We start from the raw sequence: 16,809 nt of genomic DNA, 5'->3' as shown, positions 1-16,809 counted from the left end.
TTCTGCAGGGATCTGTTCTGGGACCCCTATTCTTTGTGATTTTAATCAATGACTTGGATGAGGATATAGAAGGGTGGATTTGTAAGTTTGCTGATGATAAAGGTTGGTGGTGTTGTGGATAGTGTAGAAGGTTGGTGGTGTTGTGGATAGTGTAGAAGGTTGCTGTAGATTACAAGAGGATATTGATAGAATGCAGAACTGGGCTGCGAAGTGGCCGATGGCGTTCAACCCAGATAAGTGTGAAGTGATACATGTTGGGAGATTGAATTTGAAGGCAGAATACAAGGTTAATGGCAGGACTCTTAGCAGTGTGGAGGAACAGAGGGATCTTGGAGTCCATGTCCATAGATCTCTCAAGGTTGCCACACAGGTCAATAGGGTTGTTAAGGAGATGTATGGAGTGCTGGCCTTCATTAGTCGGGGTATTGAGTTCAAGAGCCGCGAGGTGATGTTGCAGATCTGTAGAACTCTGGTCAGACCACACTTGGAGTATTGTGTTCATTTCTGGTTGCCTCATTATAGAAAGGATGTGGAAGAGAAGGTGCAGAGGAGATTTACCAGGATGTTGCCTGGATTGGAGAGCATGTTTTATGAGGATAGGTTGAGTGAGCTAGGGCTTTCCTCTTTGGAGAGGAAGAGGATGAGAGGTGACTTGATAGAGGTGTGCAAGATGATAAGAGGCATAGATCGAGTGTACAGTCAGACTTTTTCCCAGGACAACAATGGCTAACACGAGGGGACATAATTTTAAGGTGATTGGAGGAAGGTATAAGGGGGATGTCAGGGGTAAGTGTTTTTTTTTTAAACATAATGATTGGTGCATGGAACACACTGCTGGCAGAGGTTGTGGGGGCAGACTCATTGATAGACATAAATGACAGCTGAATGGGGGGAGGCTATGTGGGAGGGAAGGGTTAGATAGATCTTAGAGCAGGATAAGATGTTGGCACAACATTGTGAGCCAAAGGGCCTTACTGTGCTGTAGTGTTTTATATTCTATGCTGCCTGACCTGCTGAGTTCCTCCAGTATTTTGTGTGTGTTGCTCCAGATTCCAGCACTACAGAATCTCTTGTGACTCAGAGGACATACTGGAAGGCTTATCCACATGGACAATTTGGGTGGAGCTCAGAAATATGATAGGTGCAATTATGCTGATGGGATTATACTATAGGCCTCCCAAAAGCCACCAAGAGGTGGAGGAACAGATATGTGGACAGGTTATTGAAAGGTGCAGAAACAACAGGGTTGTTATTGTGGGGGACTTTAACTTCCCCAGGATTGATTGGAACTTTGATAATACGAGAAGCTTAGATGGGGCAGGATTTCTTCAGTGCATCCAAGACGAGTTCTTGAAACAGTATGTGGAGAGTCCAACTAGAGGAGAGAACATACTGGACCTAGTTTTGGGCTATGAGTCAGGCCAGGTGACAGACCTGACAGTGGGTGAATATTTTGGGAACAGTGACCACAACTCATTATGCTTTAAGACAGTTATGAGTAAGGATAAAATTGGATCTTATGGGAAGGCACTAAATTTGGGGGAGGGTAAATTATTACAGGATAAGGTAGGAGCTAAGGGGTGTTGATTGGGAGCATGTGGGAGTTGTTTAAAGACCAGCTGATCAGAGCTCAAGATCAGCATGTTCCAGTAAGGAGTAAGAACAAGGATGGTAAGATAAGGGAACCTTGCATGACCTAAGAAGTCCTAAACTTAGTCAGAAAGGAAAAGGAAGGAGACAAGGTTTAGGAAGCTAAAATCCAACTGGGCCCTTGTGAAATATAAAGATAGCAGGGAAGTGCTCAAGCAGGTGATTAGTAAGGACAAAAGAGACCATGAAATGTCCTTTGTGAGCAGGGTCAAGGAGAATCAAAGTATTTTATACTTGTATTAAGAAAAAGATGACAACTAAGGAGAGGATAGGTCCACTCAAGGATAAGGGAGGGAGTTTCTGCTTGGAGTCAGCAAGTGGCTGAAGTACTAAATAACTACTTTGCCTCAGTATTTACTGAGGATAGTGAAAGAGTGTGGCATGCCAATGTGCTGGGACATTTTGGACACTTAAGCAGGAGTTAGTGCTGGGTCTCCTGAAAAGCATTAAGGTAGATAAATCCCAAGGGTCTGATGACATATAATCCCAGAAAATTGAAAAAAGTAAGTGAGGAGATTGCTGGGGCTTTGACAAGAATCTTTGTCCTCACTAGCAATAGGTGAGGTCCTAGAGGACTGTAGGGTAGAATATGTTGTGCCTTTGTTCAAGAAGGGAAATGGGGATAATCCAGGTAATTACAGGCCAGGGAGCCTCACATCAGTGGTAGGGGAGCTTTGGAGAGCATGCTGAGGGATAGGATTTGTGCATATTTGGAAAGGCATGGCCTGCTTGGGGACAGTCAGCAAGGCTTTGTGCACAGCAGGTCATGTCTTACAAACTTGATTGAGTTTATTGAGTTGACAAAGGTGTTTGAGGGCAAGGCAATGGACATTATCTACATAAACTTTAAGGCATTTGACAAGGTTCCTCATGGTCGGTTGATTCACAAGATAAAGATGCATGGGATCCAGGGTAAATTACAAATTTGGATTCAGAACTGGCTTGCCCGTAAAAGACAGTAGGGGTGAAAGGCTGCTACTCTGGTTGGGTGGGGGGGGGGGGGTCTGTGACCAGTGGTGTTCCACAAGGATTGGTTCTGGGACCTCTTTGTGATATCAATGATTTGGAAGAAAATGTAGACGGGTGGATTAGCAGGTTTGCAGATGACACCAAGATTGGTGGAGTTGTGGACAGTGTAAAGGACTATCAAAGAATACTGCAGGGCATAGATCAGTTACAGATATGGGCAGAGAAATGGCAGATGGAGTTTAATCTGGGCATGTGAGGTGTTGCCCTTTAGGAGGTCAAATGTAAGGAGAAAGTATACAGTTAGTGGTAGGCCCCTTAGTGCTATTGAGGTACAGAGGGATCTTGGGTCTACGTCCACAGTTCACTGAAAGTGGCTACCCAAGTGGATAAGGTGGTAAAGAAGGCTTGCCTTCATCAGTAGGAGTGCTGAATATAAAAGTCAGGAATTCATGCTGAAGCTATATAAAACTTTAGTCAGACCACACTTGGAGTATTGGGTGCAGTTTTGGTCATCCCATTATAGGAAGGATATGGAGACTGTGGAAAGGGTGCAGAAGAGGTTTACCAGGATGCTGCCTGGATTAGAGGGGATGAGCTGTAAGGAAAAGTTGGACAAATTTGGTTTGTTCCCTCTGGAGTGCTGGACGCTGGGGGGATACTTGATAGAGGTTTTTAAAATTATCAGAGGCAGATCGAATAGATAGTCAGAATCTATTCCCCAAGGTAGAAATGTCAAACACCAGAGGACATGCTTTTAAGGTTGTGGGGGGTGGGGGAGTTTAATGGTGATGTGAGGGGTAATTTTTTTATGCCGAAAGTGGTAGGTGCCTGGAATAGGTTACTGGGGTAGCAGTGGAATTGGGGAGATTGGTGGATTTTAAGAGGCTTTTCGACACACGAAGATGGATGATATAGATGATACACAGGAGGAGGACATTTAGTGTAAATGGACACTAAGATCGGCACCATATTGTGGGCCAAATGGCCTGTCCAGTGCTGTTCTCTGTTCTGAGGTTGCAACTAGGCTCATGTGTGGAGAGCTTCTCTGAACATCCACCTCTTGCTTGTTTTGCTGTCCACGACATGAGACAGATGGTGGCTGTAGGTATGATCATGGCAGTTACCAAGAAAGAACTTGTGGAAAAAACACCTGGGCTGCCAGTAGAGTATGTGACCCTCACCACTGGCCATCAACATTCAGCAAACCAAGACTAACACCACCAAAAAGGAGTATTTGAAGATCAAGAACTCAGACCTGGCACATAACTTGTGGTCTAGCAGGCAGCAGTGATCTCAGGAGGTACTATAGCTATATTAAGAGTAAAAGGGTGGTGAGAGAGAAGGTCCCCTTGGGGATCAGCAGGGCTGCCTATATGTCTTGAGCTGCAGGACATGAGTGGAACTTATAACTAATTTCTGTGTTTACTGAAAAAATCATGGTTGCTCAAGAGATGGTAAACTAGTGGAGATATTTTGCAGAAAATTCATATTACCAGAGGAGGTATTTGCAGCCTTGCAGTGCATTAATGTGGATAAACTCCAGGGCCTGACAGACTGCATCCTTGGACTTTGTGCTGGCTAGAGAGGAAATTGCTGAGGCCCTTGCAGAGATTTGCTTCGTCGTTAGCCACTGGTAAAGTTCCTGAACACTGGAAGGTAGCTAACGTCATTCCATTGTTTAAGAGTAGCAAGGACAAATCATGGAACTACAGGCCAGTTAGCCTAATATCAGTGATGGGGAAGCTACTGGAGGGAATTCTGAGCGACAGGATTTACTAGGATTTGGAGAGATAATGTCTGATTAGGAGGAGTCAGCATGGTAAGCCTTGACAAATCTTTTAGAAATGTTTGAAGAGGTAACCAAAGAGGTAGATGAGGGTAGGGCAGTGGATATTGTCTATTTGAACTTTAACAATGCTGTCAACAAGATCCCACATGGTAGGCTGGTCTGGAAGGTTGGGTCCCATGGAATTCAGGGAGAGCTACATAAGATGTGACTGGAAGCCACACAGTAATCAGTTTTCCCTGGTTCCTGTGTTACCGACATGAGACAATGTTAATCCATACCCTTTACACTGTCAGTCAGAGCAACCCATCCTGGTGCTGCTAAATCTATTTCTGCAGGTTAATCCCACATGACTATTCTGTAACCCTCCACTAGCACTCTCTCGACAATAGTAAGTCAGCTTCCTCACATAATACGGTAACAGGTCTCCTACACTCAGTGACCAACTGCATCTCTAATGCTGATACTCTACACCTTTTCAGGTGTCCTTACGCAGATATTCCTGCAGATCTGACTCGGTAAATGAGGCCCAATGCCACCTTCTGACTGTATCAGTCTTCTCAGTCCAGTGCCCCATACTGCACTTAACCTTTCTCTGCCAATCTACGGTTACTGATGGCACTTACTGTTGCACACATGGAGCTGCCTTAAATAAGTACATACGTGTGAAGAAGTGAAGGGAGACAGCAGAACTGGCCATGGACCCTCTGGTGGCATAGATGGTGATGGAGTAATTGGTGAATGGTTGGAGGTGGGTCAGCTGATGCTGTGTCACAGCCCCGTTGACAAGAATCCTGTCTGCAGCAACTGCACAGAAAGGAAAGAATCTGCTGGCATCAAGTAATAAGGAACAGAAAGCACAAATGAACATACTGCCCAAATATGACAGGAGGTTGGTACAGTGCGCTGGAAGGTTGGAGGAAGGTCAGGAGGATCACGGTCAGCATTTTTAAAAAGTAATGTTCCATTCAGAATCATAGAACTAATTAATGAGGCCACTTGGTCCATCAACACATGCCCAGTCAGGGTATAAAATCCCTCAAGTCCCACTTCCTGGCTCTTTTCCAACAGCCCTGCAAATTCTCTCTCCAGTGCCTATCCAGAATCAACACCTTCTGTTCTCGCTGCATCTATTTATGGATCCCAGGACCTATGTACTTTAAAAGCTTCTTTCTCAACCTGCCCTGCCACACTCAAGGATTTGTGAATACCATGTTCCCCTGTCATTTCACACTCCTTAGAACCCTGCCATTCATTCTACACCCTCTCCTTACCCTTTCTTCCAAGGTGAACCAGCTCTTACTTCCCTGTATTCCATCTCCCACTTTCCTGCCCACTCTGCCATGTTTCCTTGCCATCTGTCACTATTCTCCCCATTGTTCCAAGCTTTGAGCAAGAGGTGTTGCCCCACACAATATCCCAGATATAGCCTTGGGAACCACACTGTCTACCAAGCTTTCTCCTGGCATCCCTTAATCCTCTGGCTCAAGGAGCAATGTCTGACCTTTAAATGTATATTGTGATCTGATTTCAACTGCTTTCAGTGACAGAATTCCACAGATTCACCACCCTTTGGGAGAAGAACTGTCTCCTCATTCCAGTCCTAAATAGCTCACCCTTTATCCCTAGATTGTGACCACTGGACCTGGACTCACTCAATCAGAAACATCACTCCTGCATCTAATATGTTCAGTCCTGCAAAAAATATGTAGGTTTCATTGAGAACTAAAATTTTGTGAATAGAAACCTGATCTCTCTTCACCAAGAGGACAGATAGGATTGGATAAAGTCAACATGGATTCACTAAAGGGGAAATCATAGTCATACAGCACAAAAATGGGTCCTTTGGCCCACCATGTCTGTGCCAACTAGTTTGTCCTTTTACATTAAAATATTTGCCAGCCCTAGGTCTGTATCCTTCTATGCCTTGCCTAAATGTCTTGTAAACATAGTAATTGAATCTGATTCCACCACTTCTTTTGGCAGTGAGTTCCAGATTTTAACCACTTTTTAAAAAAATCACATCCTTCCTGTAGTGTGGCGACCAGAACTGTACACATTACTTCAAGTGCAGCCGAACCAGTGTTTTGTAAAATTGTAACATAATGTCCCAACTTTCATATTCTATACCCTGACCTTTGAATGCAATATGTCTTCTTCACCACATATATCTGTGTTGCCACATTTGGGGAACTATGGACTTGAACCTCAAGGTCCTTCTGTTCATCAACATTCTTTAGTGCCCTACCATTTCCTGTTTGTTCTACCTTTATTTGACTTCTCAAAATGCATTGCCTTGCACTTGTTGGGATTAAATTCCATCTGCTGTGTTCCACCTAACTTTGCGACTGATCTATATCCTGCTGTAGACTTAGATAGCCTTCCCAGCTATCCACAACACCATCTGCGGACTTACCAATTATACCTCCTACATTCACGTTCAAGTCACAAATAACGAAGGTCCCAGTACTGGTCCCTGTGGTACAGCACTAGTCACATGCTTGACATATCTACTGGCACTCTTTGAAGATATAACTAGCAGAATGGATGGGAAGAACCAGTGGATGTGGTATACTTGGACATTGACCAGAGTTTCAGTAAAACATCAAAGCACATGGGATTGGTGGGGTGGGGGAGGAGCTAAGGTGCCAATGTATAGAGAACTGGTTGGCCAACAGGAGAGAGTTGGAATTGGCCATGAATGCTCATTATTTCTCTTTAGTATTCTTCCCATTGTGCAGGTATAGACTTTCCTGCAAGTTTTTGCTGCCAGTCTCCCTTTGCCAGATCCTCCCTTATGTTAAAGAAATTGTGCTTCCCCCAGTTTAAGACTACTATTACTGGTCTATCCCTATCTTTTTCCATAACCACTATCTCCAAAATGCTCCCCCACTGACACTCATTCCACCTGACAGACGACATTCCATAAGACAAGCTTCAGTGATGCACCTTCCCTCACCGGTTGATCTGCATACTGTATCAAGAACCTCTCCTGGAAACCTCAAATTTCAACCCCTGAGTCCTTTATGCGAAATCAATCCCAGTTAATATGTAGGAAACTGAAATCCCCTAGTACTATAACCATATTTTAAAATCACATCTCTCTGCTGTTTGCCTACATATCTGCCCATTGATCTCCTGTTGACCATTAGGAGGCCTGTAGTTAGTTTTCCAAGCTGTCCCTTAATGTTTGTCCATTTTAACCCCTACTGTATTGCTACTGTGTCCCATTCCTGTCAAATTATTTAAGTCCTTCCCAGAAGCACTAGCAAACTTCCCTGAGGATTTTAGAATGCAGGAGGTCAGCATTACATAGATGTTCAAGGCGGTAAATATATTTCTTAATGCCAAAGGGATTAAGGGGTAATGGGGAGAAGGTGGGAAGCTAATTTTCATGTCATTTATACTGAGTATGTTCATATGCCCACAGCAACAACTTCAGTAGGCCTGAATGGCCTCCTCCAGCTCTGGTTTTCTACCTAGATTCATACATCATAGAAACAGGCCCTTTGTCCCAACTGGTCCATTCTGATCAAGATTCCCACCAAAGCTAGTCCCATTTGCTTGAGTTTGGCCCAGATCCCTCTAAACTTTTCCTATCCATATACCTGTCCTAGTGCCTCTTAAGTGTTCACATACCTGTCTCGACCACTTCCTCTGGCAGCTCATTCCATATACTGACCACCCTCTGGGTGAAAACATTACCCCTTAGGTTAAATCTCCCCTCTCACCTTAAACCCATGCCCTCTGGTGCCTGATTCTAGGAAAAAGACTGCGCACATTCACCCTACCTTTGGCCTTCATGATTTTATACACCTCCAAGATCACCCCTCATTCTCTCTCACTCCAATGACAGCAGTCCCAACCCCTCTCCATAACTCAGACCCTCAGGTTCCAGCACATCCTCATAGGTCCTCTGCACTCTTTCCAGCTTAATGGCATCTTTCTTATAGCAGGGTGACCAGAACTCCAAATTCCAATTGTACAACTGCAATATAACATCCCAATTTGTATACTCAGTGGCCTGACTGATGAAGGCCAGTGTGCCAAAAGCTTTCTTCACCACCCTGTCTACTTGTGACTCCACTTCTAGGGAACCTTGTACTCCTAGGTCCCTCTGTTCTACAACACCCTCCTGGGCCCAATCGCTCACTGGAAAAGTCCAACCCTAGTTTGTCTACCTTTCCCACATTTACAGAGAGAACAGATCATTACAGCACAGTACAGGCCCTTTGGCCCACCAATGTTATGCTGACATTTTATCCTGCTCCAATATCTAACCCTTCCCTCCCACATAGCCCTCCATTTCTCTATCATTCATGTGGCTATCTAAGAGTCTCTTAAATGTCCCTAATATATCTGCCTCCACCACCTCTGCTGGCAGTGCTTTCCAAGCACCCACCACTCTCTAAAACAAAACCTCTTTCCTCCAATCACATTAAAATTATGCCCCCGCATGTTAGCCCTGGGAAAAAGTCTTTGACTGTCAACCCGATCTATGTCTCTTATCTCATACACCTCTATCAAGTCACCTCTCATCCTCATCTCCAAAGAAAAAAAGCCCTAGCTCACTCAACCTATCCTCACATGACATGCTCTCCAATCCAGACAGCATCCTGGTAAATCTCCTCTGCACCCTCTAAAGCTTCCACATCTTTCCCATAATGAGGCAATCAGAACTGAACACAATACTCCAAGTGTGGTCTAACCAGAGTTCTATAGAGCTGCAACATTACCTCAGCTCTTGAACTCAATACCCTAACTAATGAAGGCCAACACTCCATACACCTTAAAAACCCTATCGACTTGCAAGGCAACCTTGAGGGACCTGTGGACGTGGAGTCCAAGATCCCTCTGTTCCTCCACACTGCTAAGAGTCCTACCATCAACCTTATATCCTGCCTTCAAATTCAATCTTCCAAAGTGTATCACTTCACATTTTCTGGGTTAATTTTCCTACCACTGAAGTAAGACTCACTGGTCTGTAATTCCCAGGGTTATCCCTACTTCCTTTCTTAAACAAAGGAAAAACATTTGCCACCCTCCAATCATCCGGCACTACTCCTGTGGCAAGTGAGGACACAGATCATGGCCAAAGGCACAGCAATCTCTTCCCTAGCTTCCCGTAATAACCTTGGATATATCCTGTCCTGCCCCGGTGACTTCTCTAGCCTAATGTCTTTCAATAGTTCCAGCACATCATCTTTCCTTACATCGACATGCCCTAGCATATCAGTCTGTCGTACGCTATCCTCACAAATATTAAGGTCTCCCTCTGGTGAATACCAAAGCAAAGTATTCGAAGGACTTCCCCTACCTCTTTCAACTCCAGGCACACGTTTTGTCTTATCCCTGATCAGTCCTACCCTCACTCTAGTCATATTAAGAATAATGTGTAGAATGCCTTGGGGTTTTCCCTGATCCTACTCACCAAGGACTTCTCATGCCCCCTTCTTTCTCTCAAGTTCATTCTTAAGCTCTCTCCTGGCTACCTTTTAACTCTCCAGAGCCCTGTCTGATTCATGCTTTCTAAACTTTAGGTAAGCTTCTTTCTTCCTCCTGACAAGATATTTTACATCTCATGTCAACCACTGTTCCTTCACTCTACCAACCTTACTCTGTCTCATGGGACAAATTTATCCAGAACCCCATGCGTACTCCGTAAACAGCCCCCATATTTCTGCTGTGCACTTCCCCCAAGAACATATGTTCCCAAGTTACGTTGCCAAGTTTCTGCCTAATAGCATCATAATTCCCCTGCCCCACTTAAATACTTTCCCATATCATCTGCTGCTATCCCTCTCCAAGACTATGGTAAAGGTCAAGGAGTTATGGTCACTATCTCCAAAATACTTTCCCACTGAGAAGATGGAATAGGCTTTGGGAATACATTGTCAGTGCAAATACCATTGAGGGTTGGCAGACTGGGGCTTGAGGAGGAGGATGATGATGATGATGAAGACAGGGCAGGGATGGGGCAGCTGAACCAGGTGATAGAGTATTCTGGGGGCTGGGACAGTTGAAGGAGGAGGGAGTGGGATGTCCCAGGAATCTCATGGAGCAGGCAAGGCCCAGAAAATACTTACCCTGGCTGTGTGACACGATAATCACATAGTTCTGCACCACAGCCTGAGGTGCAGCCCACGTCAGCTGAGCCTCTGTTGGAGTGATGTTAACAACCTGCACAGCCAGTGGGCTGTCCATTGCTGCAAAGATATCAGAAAGACTGGATCATCATCACCACACACCTTACCAATAACAGCAATTCCACTCTTGTTTGCCTGCAAATGTTCTGCATGTCAGTGTGGTGTCTGTCAGGCAGACAACCTAACCTCCCTCCACTGAGAGAGGTGCTTAGATCTTTGCCAATCGTGGCTGACATGCCATATGACTGGAGGGCAGTAGGTGTGGGTACCTTTGTTCAAGAAGGGTAGTGAAGATAAGCCTATCTTCAGTGGTAGGGAAGTTATTGGAAAAACTTTTGAGGGACAGGATTAATCTCCACTTGGAAAGGCAGGAGATGATCTGGGATAGTTCAGCATGGATTTGCATTTGTCTGAATTTGAGTGAGGTTTTTGAAAAAGAAACATCTATCGATGAGGGCAGTGCATTGGATGTGGTTTATATGGGACTTCAGTGAGGCCTTTGACAAGGTTCCACATAGGAGGCTGGTCCAAAACGTTAGACCCCATGGGATCAGAGTCAGGTTGACAAATTGGATATAAAATTGGCTTGGGAGTAGAAGACTGTGATGGTACAGTAAATAGAAGCCTGTGACCAATGCTGTGGCAGACAGTGCTGGGGTTCTTACTCTGTTATATATATTAATGGAAGGTTTGATTACTGAGATAGAATATGACACAAAAATCACTTATCGATAGTGAGGGTAGTCTCAGCACAGAGCATGATATTGATCAACTGGAATGTTGAGTTGAGCAATAGCAGATGAAATTTAATCCTGATCAGTGTAAGGTGCTGAATGTTGGGGAGGTCGTCAAATAAGGGTAGGAGAAATACCACGAACGTTGGGCCCTGGGAAGTATTGAAGAACAGAGACCTTGATGTAAAAGAACAAAGATCCCTGAAGGTGGCAGCACAGACAAGTAAGCTGACACATGGGATACTTGCCTTGACTAGAGAAGGGAGGTTACGGTTCAACATTACAAACAGTGGTCAGTCCACAACTGGAGTTCTGTGTGCACCATGCCATAGGAAGGATGTGATTGCACTGGAGAAGATTAGTCAGGATGTTGCCTGGGATGAGCTGGGTTTGTTTCCCTTGGATTGGAGGAGGGGAATAAATTAAGTAGATCACAGGAAATGTTTCATCGCAGCTGACTAAAGGACATCTGTAGGAGGTAACAGCTTCAGGAGAGGATCTGAGGAAGAATTTCTTTCATGCAGAGGGCCGTCAGAATTTGGAATGTACTGCCTGAGTGGGTGGTGGAGGCAGACACTCTCGCAGCATTTAAGTAGTATCTAGAAGGCTATGGACCAAGTGCTATTAAATGCTATAGGGGTACTTGATGGTCGGCATGGACATGGTGGGCTGAAGGGCCTGTTCCTGTGCTGTTTTGTGCAGTTCTATGTTCCATGTGTGAGACAGACACAGTGCAGTCTGATGTTGTACTGTGAAGAGGCCAGATGGACCAGTGGATAGTTGATTGAAAGAAATGGTCATGTCTTGATAGCATGGAGATGCTGTGAAGTGCACAGTCTGGTCTGGTGGACAAATGAAACTCAGTGAGAGAAGTGAATGCACTGGGCAATGAAAGGAATACTCAAGAGCAAGTCCAGAAGAATAGGCCTTGGAGTGTGCTTGCACTGATGTCGGAAGGAAGAGGTGAAGTGGGCATACAGGTTGTTGTTACTGGTTGAGGTCTGGAGCATGAGCAGAGGTGTAATGCCACAGAATGCCACCATCAAGGTGTGAATGTATCTCTGGAGGGTACACAAGAGGATGTTGTTGGAGCTGGAGAACATTGGCCTTAAGGAATGACTGTTGTTCCTTTGGAATAAACAGATTTATAAAATTATGGGAGTGGATCCTTCCCTTGCCAGAGGTATTGGGATAGATTTAAGATTACGTGTACAATAGTGGGAGGGGAAAACTTGGAGTCTTGAGATGCATGACAACCAGGAAGGGCAGTGAGGGCAGGCAGGTAGTGTAGAATGTCCCCTGTGGTCATTTCCCCCCTCAAACAGGTACATGATATCAGATACTTTAAGGCTGGCATGGTAGCGTAATGGTTAGCGTAACACTATTACAGCGCCAGTGACCCGGATTCAATTCCTGCTGCTGTCTGTAAGGATGTTCTCCCCGTGTCTGCGTGGGTTCTCTCTGGGTGCTCCAGTTTCCTCCCACGTTCCAAAGACTTACAGGTTAGGAGCTGTGGGCATGCTATGTTGGCGCCAGAGGTGTGGCTACACTTGTGGGCTGCCCCCAGAACACTCAATGCAAGAGGTGCATTTCACTGTGTTTTTCAATGTACATGTGACTAAGAAAGAAATCTTCTCTCATCTCATACTATTGGGGCAGATGGCCTCCCAGCGAAAAACAGCAGCAACAGCTACAATATTGTAGTCATTAGAGACTTGGTTGGGAGAAGGGCAGGACTGGCAGCTGAACATTCAGGATTCAGGTATTTCAAACAACAGGAATGTAAAGGAGGTGGGGAAGTTGCATTACCGATCAGGGAGAATGTCACAGCGACACTTAGGACATCCTGGAGGGCTCATCCAATGAGACAATATGGGTAGAGCTCAGGAATAAGAGGTACAATCAATAGGGGTTATACTATAGGCCTCCTAATATACAGCAGGAGCAAGAGAAACATATAGGCAGATAATGGAAAGATGTAAAAACAATAAGATTGTTGTAGTGGGTGACTTTAACCTCACTGGGACTTCCTTAGTGCAAAAAGCTTAGATGGGGCAGGATTTGTCCAGAAGATTTTCTTGAAACAATATGTAGGTAGTCCAACCAGGGAAGGAGCAATACTGGACCTTGTATTGGGAAATGAGCCTGGCCAGGTGATTGAAGTTTCAGTGGGGGAACATTTTGGTAAATGCTAAAATCCATACATACCACATCCACCTCACTACCTCCATCAATTTGTCTTGTCACTTCCTCAAAAAAACTCTAACCTCATGAGGCATGACCTGCCCTTCATAAAGCCATGTTGACTATCCCTAATGAGAGGAAAAACACGATGATGCTGGAGGAACTCAGCAGGCCAGGCAGCATCCATGGAGAAAAGCAGGCAGTCAATGTTTTGGGTCAGGACACTTCTTCAGGGGAACATTAGGGGCAACTTCTTCACTCAGTGGTGGGAGTGTGGAATGGGCTGCCATCTGATGTGGTAAGTGTGGACTCACTCTTAAGAATGAAGTGGATAGCTACATGGACAGGAGAGGTCTGGAGGGTTATGGACTGGGTGCAGGTCAATGGGACCAGTGGAATAAAGTTTTGACACAGACTAGAAGGGCCAAATGGCCTGTTTTCTGTGCTGTAGTGTTCTATGGTTCAGGACTGAAGATAGGAAAAGGGGAAGCCCAATATACGAGGGGAAAGCAGCAGTGATAGGTGGACAAAGGAAGGGAGGCAGGGTGGGCACAGGTGGTGATAGGTAGATGCAGGTAGGAGATAGTGACAGTCAGGTGTGGGGAGGAGGGGGAGCAGATCCACTGGGGGATGGTCAAAGGTAAGGAGAGAAAGGAAAAAGAGGCTAAGAAAAGAGAAGATGCATGGTGGGGGGGGGGGGGAGGGGTTACTTAAAGTGGGGAGAATTCAACGTTCGTGCCATTAGGCTGCAAGGCTCCAAGACAGAAATGAGGTGCTGTTCCTTCAGTTTGCACTTGAAATTCTGGCAGTGGAAGAAGCAGAGAACTGACATATCAGTGATAGTGTAGGAGGGGGAGTTGAAGTGATTGGCCACAGGGAGATGCAGATCGCGGTTACGGACACAGTGCAGGTGTTCTGTGAAATGGTCACCTAGTCTGTGTTCGGTCTCACCAATGTAGAGTAGTCCTGAAGAAGGGCCTGACTGAAATGTTGACCACCTGCTTTTCTCCATGGATGCTGCCTGGCCTGAGTTCCTCCAGCATCATAGCGTTTTTCATCTGGATTCCACCATCTACAATCCTTGTATCCCTATATGACTATGCTTCTCCAAATGCTCATAAATCCTGTCCCTAAGAATCTTCCCCAATAGTTTGCCCACTGATGTAAGACTCACTGGTCTATAATTGCCAGGATTATCCCTTTTCACTTTCTTGAACAATGGAATAACATTTGCCATCCTCCAATACCACTCCTGTAGCCAGGGAGGACTCAAAGATCATCATTAACACCAGCAATCTCCTCCTTCACTTACCATAGTAACCTGGGGTATATCCTGTCTGATCCCGGGGACATCTATCCTGATGCTTCTACCCAGGCTGCTTCGTGAGGTGATGGAGGAGATTGCTGAACCATTGGCTAGGATCTTTGAGCCCTCGTCCACGGGAATAGTACCGGAGGATTGGAGGGTGGCAAATGTTGTCCCCTTATTCAAAAAAGGTAGTAGGGATAGTCCAGGGAATTAGACCAGTGACCCTTATGTCTGTGGTGGGCAAGCTGTTAGAAAGGATTCTAAGAGATAGGATCTATGAGCATTTAGAGAATCATGGACTGATTAGGGACAGCCAGCATGGCTTTGTGAAGGGAAGATCTTGCCTCAAGCCTGATGGGGTTCTTTGAGGAGGTGACGAGGAAGATTGATGAGGGTAATGCAGTAGATGTGGTCTAAATGGATTTTTAGTAAGGTGTTTGACAAGGTTCCACATGGTAGGCTTCTTCAGAAGGTCAGAGGGCAAGGGATCCAGGGAGGCTTGGCCGTGTGGATTCAGAATTGGCTTGCCTGTAGAAAGTAGAGGATTGTGGTGGAGGGAGTGCATTCAGACTGGAGGGCTGTGACTAGTAGTTGTCCCACAAGGATTGGTTCTGGACCTCTACTTTTCGTGATATTAATTACTTGGATGAGGGTGGAAGGGTGGGGTTAGCAAGTTTGCAGACGACAGAAGGGTCTGTGGTGTTGTGGATAGTGTGGAGGGCTGTCGAAGCTTACAAGAGGGATATTGATAGGATGCAGAGCTGGGCTGACAAGTGGCAGATGGAGTTCAATCCGGAGAAGTTTGAGGTAGTACACTTTGGAAGGACAAACTACAAGGTTAATGGCAGGATTCTAGGTAGTGTGGAGGAGCAGAGGGATCTGGGGGTTCATATCCACAGATCACAAAGTTGCCTCACAGATAGATAGGAAAGCTAACATCCCATAAGCTTTCTTAACTACCCTAAATCATGAGATCAAGTTTAAGAGCCACGAGGTAATGATGCAGCTCTACAAAACTCTGGTTAGACCACACTTGGAGTACTGTGTCTAATTCTGGTTGCCTCATTATAGGAAGGATGTGGAAGCGTTGGAAAGGGTGCAGAGGAGATTTACCAGGATGCTGCCTGGATTAGAGAGTGTGGATTATGAGGAGAGACTAGGAGCTGAGGAAGTGAAGGGTTAAGAATTGCAACCATACCTATAACTGGCAAACAAATGTATATATTATATATGCATTTATATTTCTTTAGCAAGGACTAGCAAACTGCTGACCCACTAGTTAGGTTGGAATGTTAAGTATGTTCCTTTGTTTCGGGTAACGAACCATTCCGATATGTCAGACGGTGGCAATACTGAGTGTAATTAACATCGAGGTGAAGACTTGGTCTGAACAATGAAAGGGTGATACCTGGCTTTTAAAGCCTTGATTATACTCTTTTATACCAAGACAAAAGGTATGATAGCTGTCTCGGGATCTCTATAGCTTGACCGAAACTCGCGGTGCCGTTTGCATGGGATGTGCTTGACAATTCCTGTATAAATGTCTGTCTGCCCTTTGTTCGGAGAGAACTCAGGAAGCGACTCTTAATGAGGTGCTGAAGAGAATTCTCCTAGCGGTGCACTGCTAATAAAGGTATTTGTTCGAATCAACCTTGAGGCACTGTTATTTACAGCAGACGGAAAGGGAAAATTGATTTCGGGACGACAGAGCTAGGGCTTTACTCATTGGAGAGAAAGAGGATGAGGGGAGACATGATAGAGGTATACAAGGTATTAAGAGGAATAGTATAGTGGACAGCCAGCACCTCTTTCCCAGGGCATCAATGCTCAATACAAGAGGGTAGTGGCTTTAAGGTAATGGGTGGGAAGTTTCAAGGGAGATGTCAGAGGGAGGTTTTTTCACCCAGAGGGTGGTTGGTGCATGGAATATGCTGCCTGGGGTGGTGTGGAGGCTGATATGTTGGTCAAGTTCAAGAGATTGGTTAGATAAGCATAAGGAGGAATTTAAAATAGGGGGACATTGGGAGGAAG

At 45.2% G+C, this 16,809-nt stretch overlaps 1 protein-coding gene across 1 annotated transcript in view; it reads right to left on the bottom strand.

Annotated features, from left to right (window-relative positions):
• Window positions 1-16,809, bottom strand: part of tnr (tenascin R (restrictin, janusin)) — a 132,077-nt gene that overhangs the window by 54,439 nt on the left and 60,829 nt on the right. The window contains 2 exon segments of the mRNA XM_052011204.1: window positions 5,069-5,212; window positions 10,492-10,611. Coding sequence (XP_051867164.1) covers window positions 5,069-5,212; window positions 10,492-10,611 — 264 coding nt within the window.

This window comes from Pristis pectinata, chromosome 3 (genome assembly GCF_009764475.1).
Source record: "Pristis pectinata isolate sPriPec2 chromosome 3, sPriPec2.1.pri, whole genome shotgun sequence".
In the NCBI taxonomy this organism is placed as follows: domain Eukaryota; kingdom Metazoa; phylum Chordata; class Chondrichthyes; order Rhinopristiformes; family Pristidae; genus Pristis; species Pristis pectinata.
Note: the sequence above shows the minus strand (reverse complement) of the source record. Positions and strands in the feature narration are given on the sequence as shown.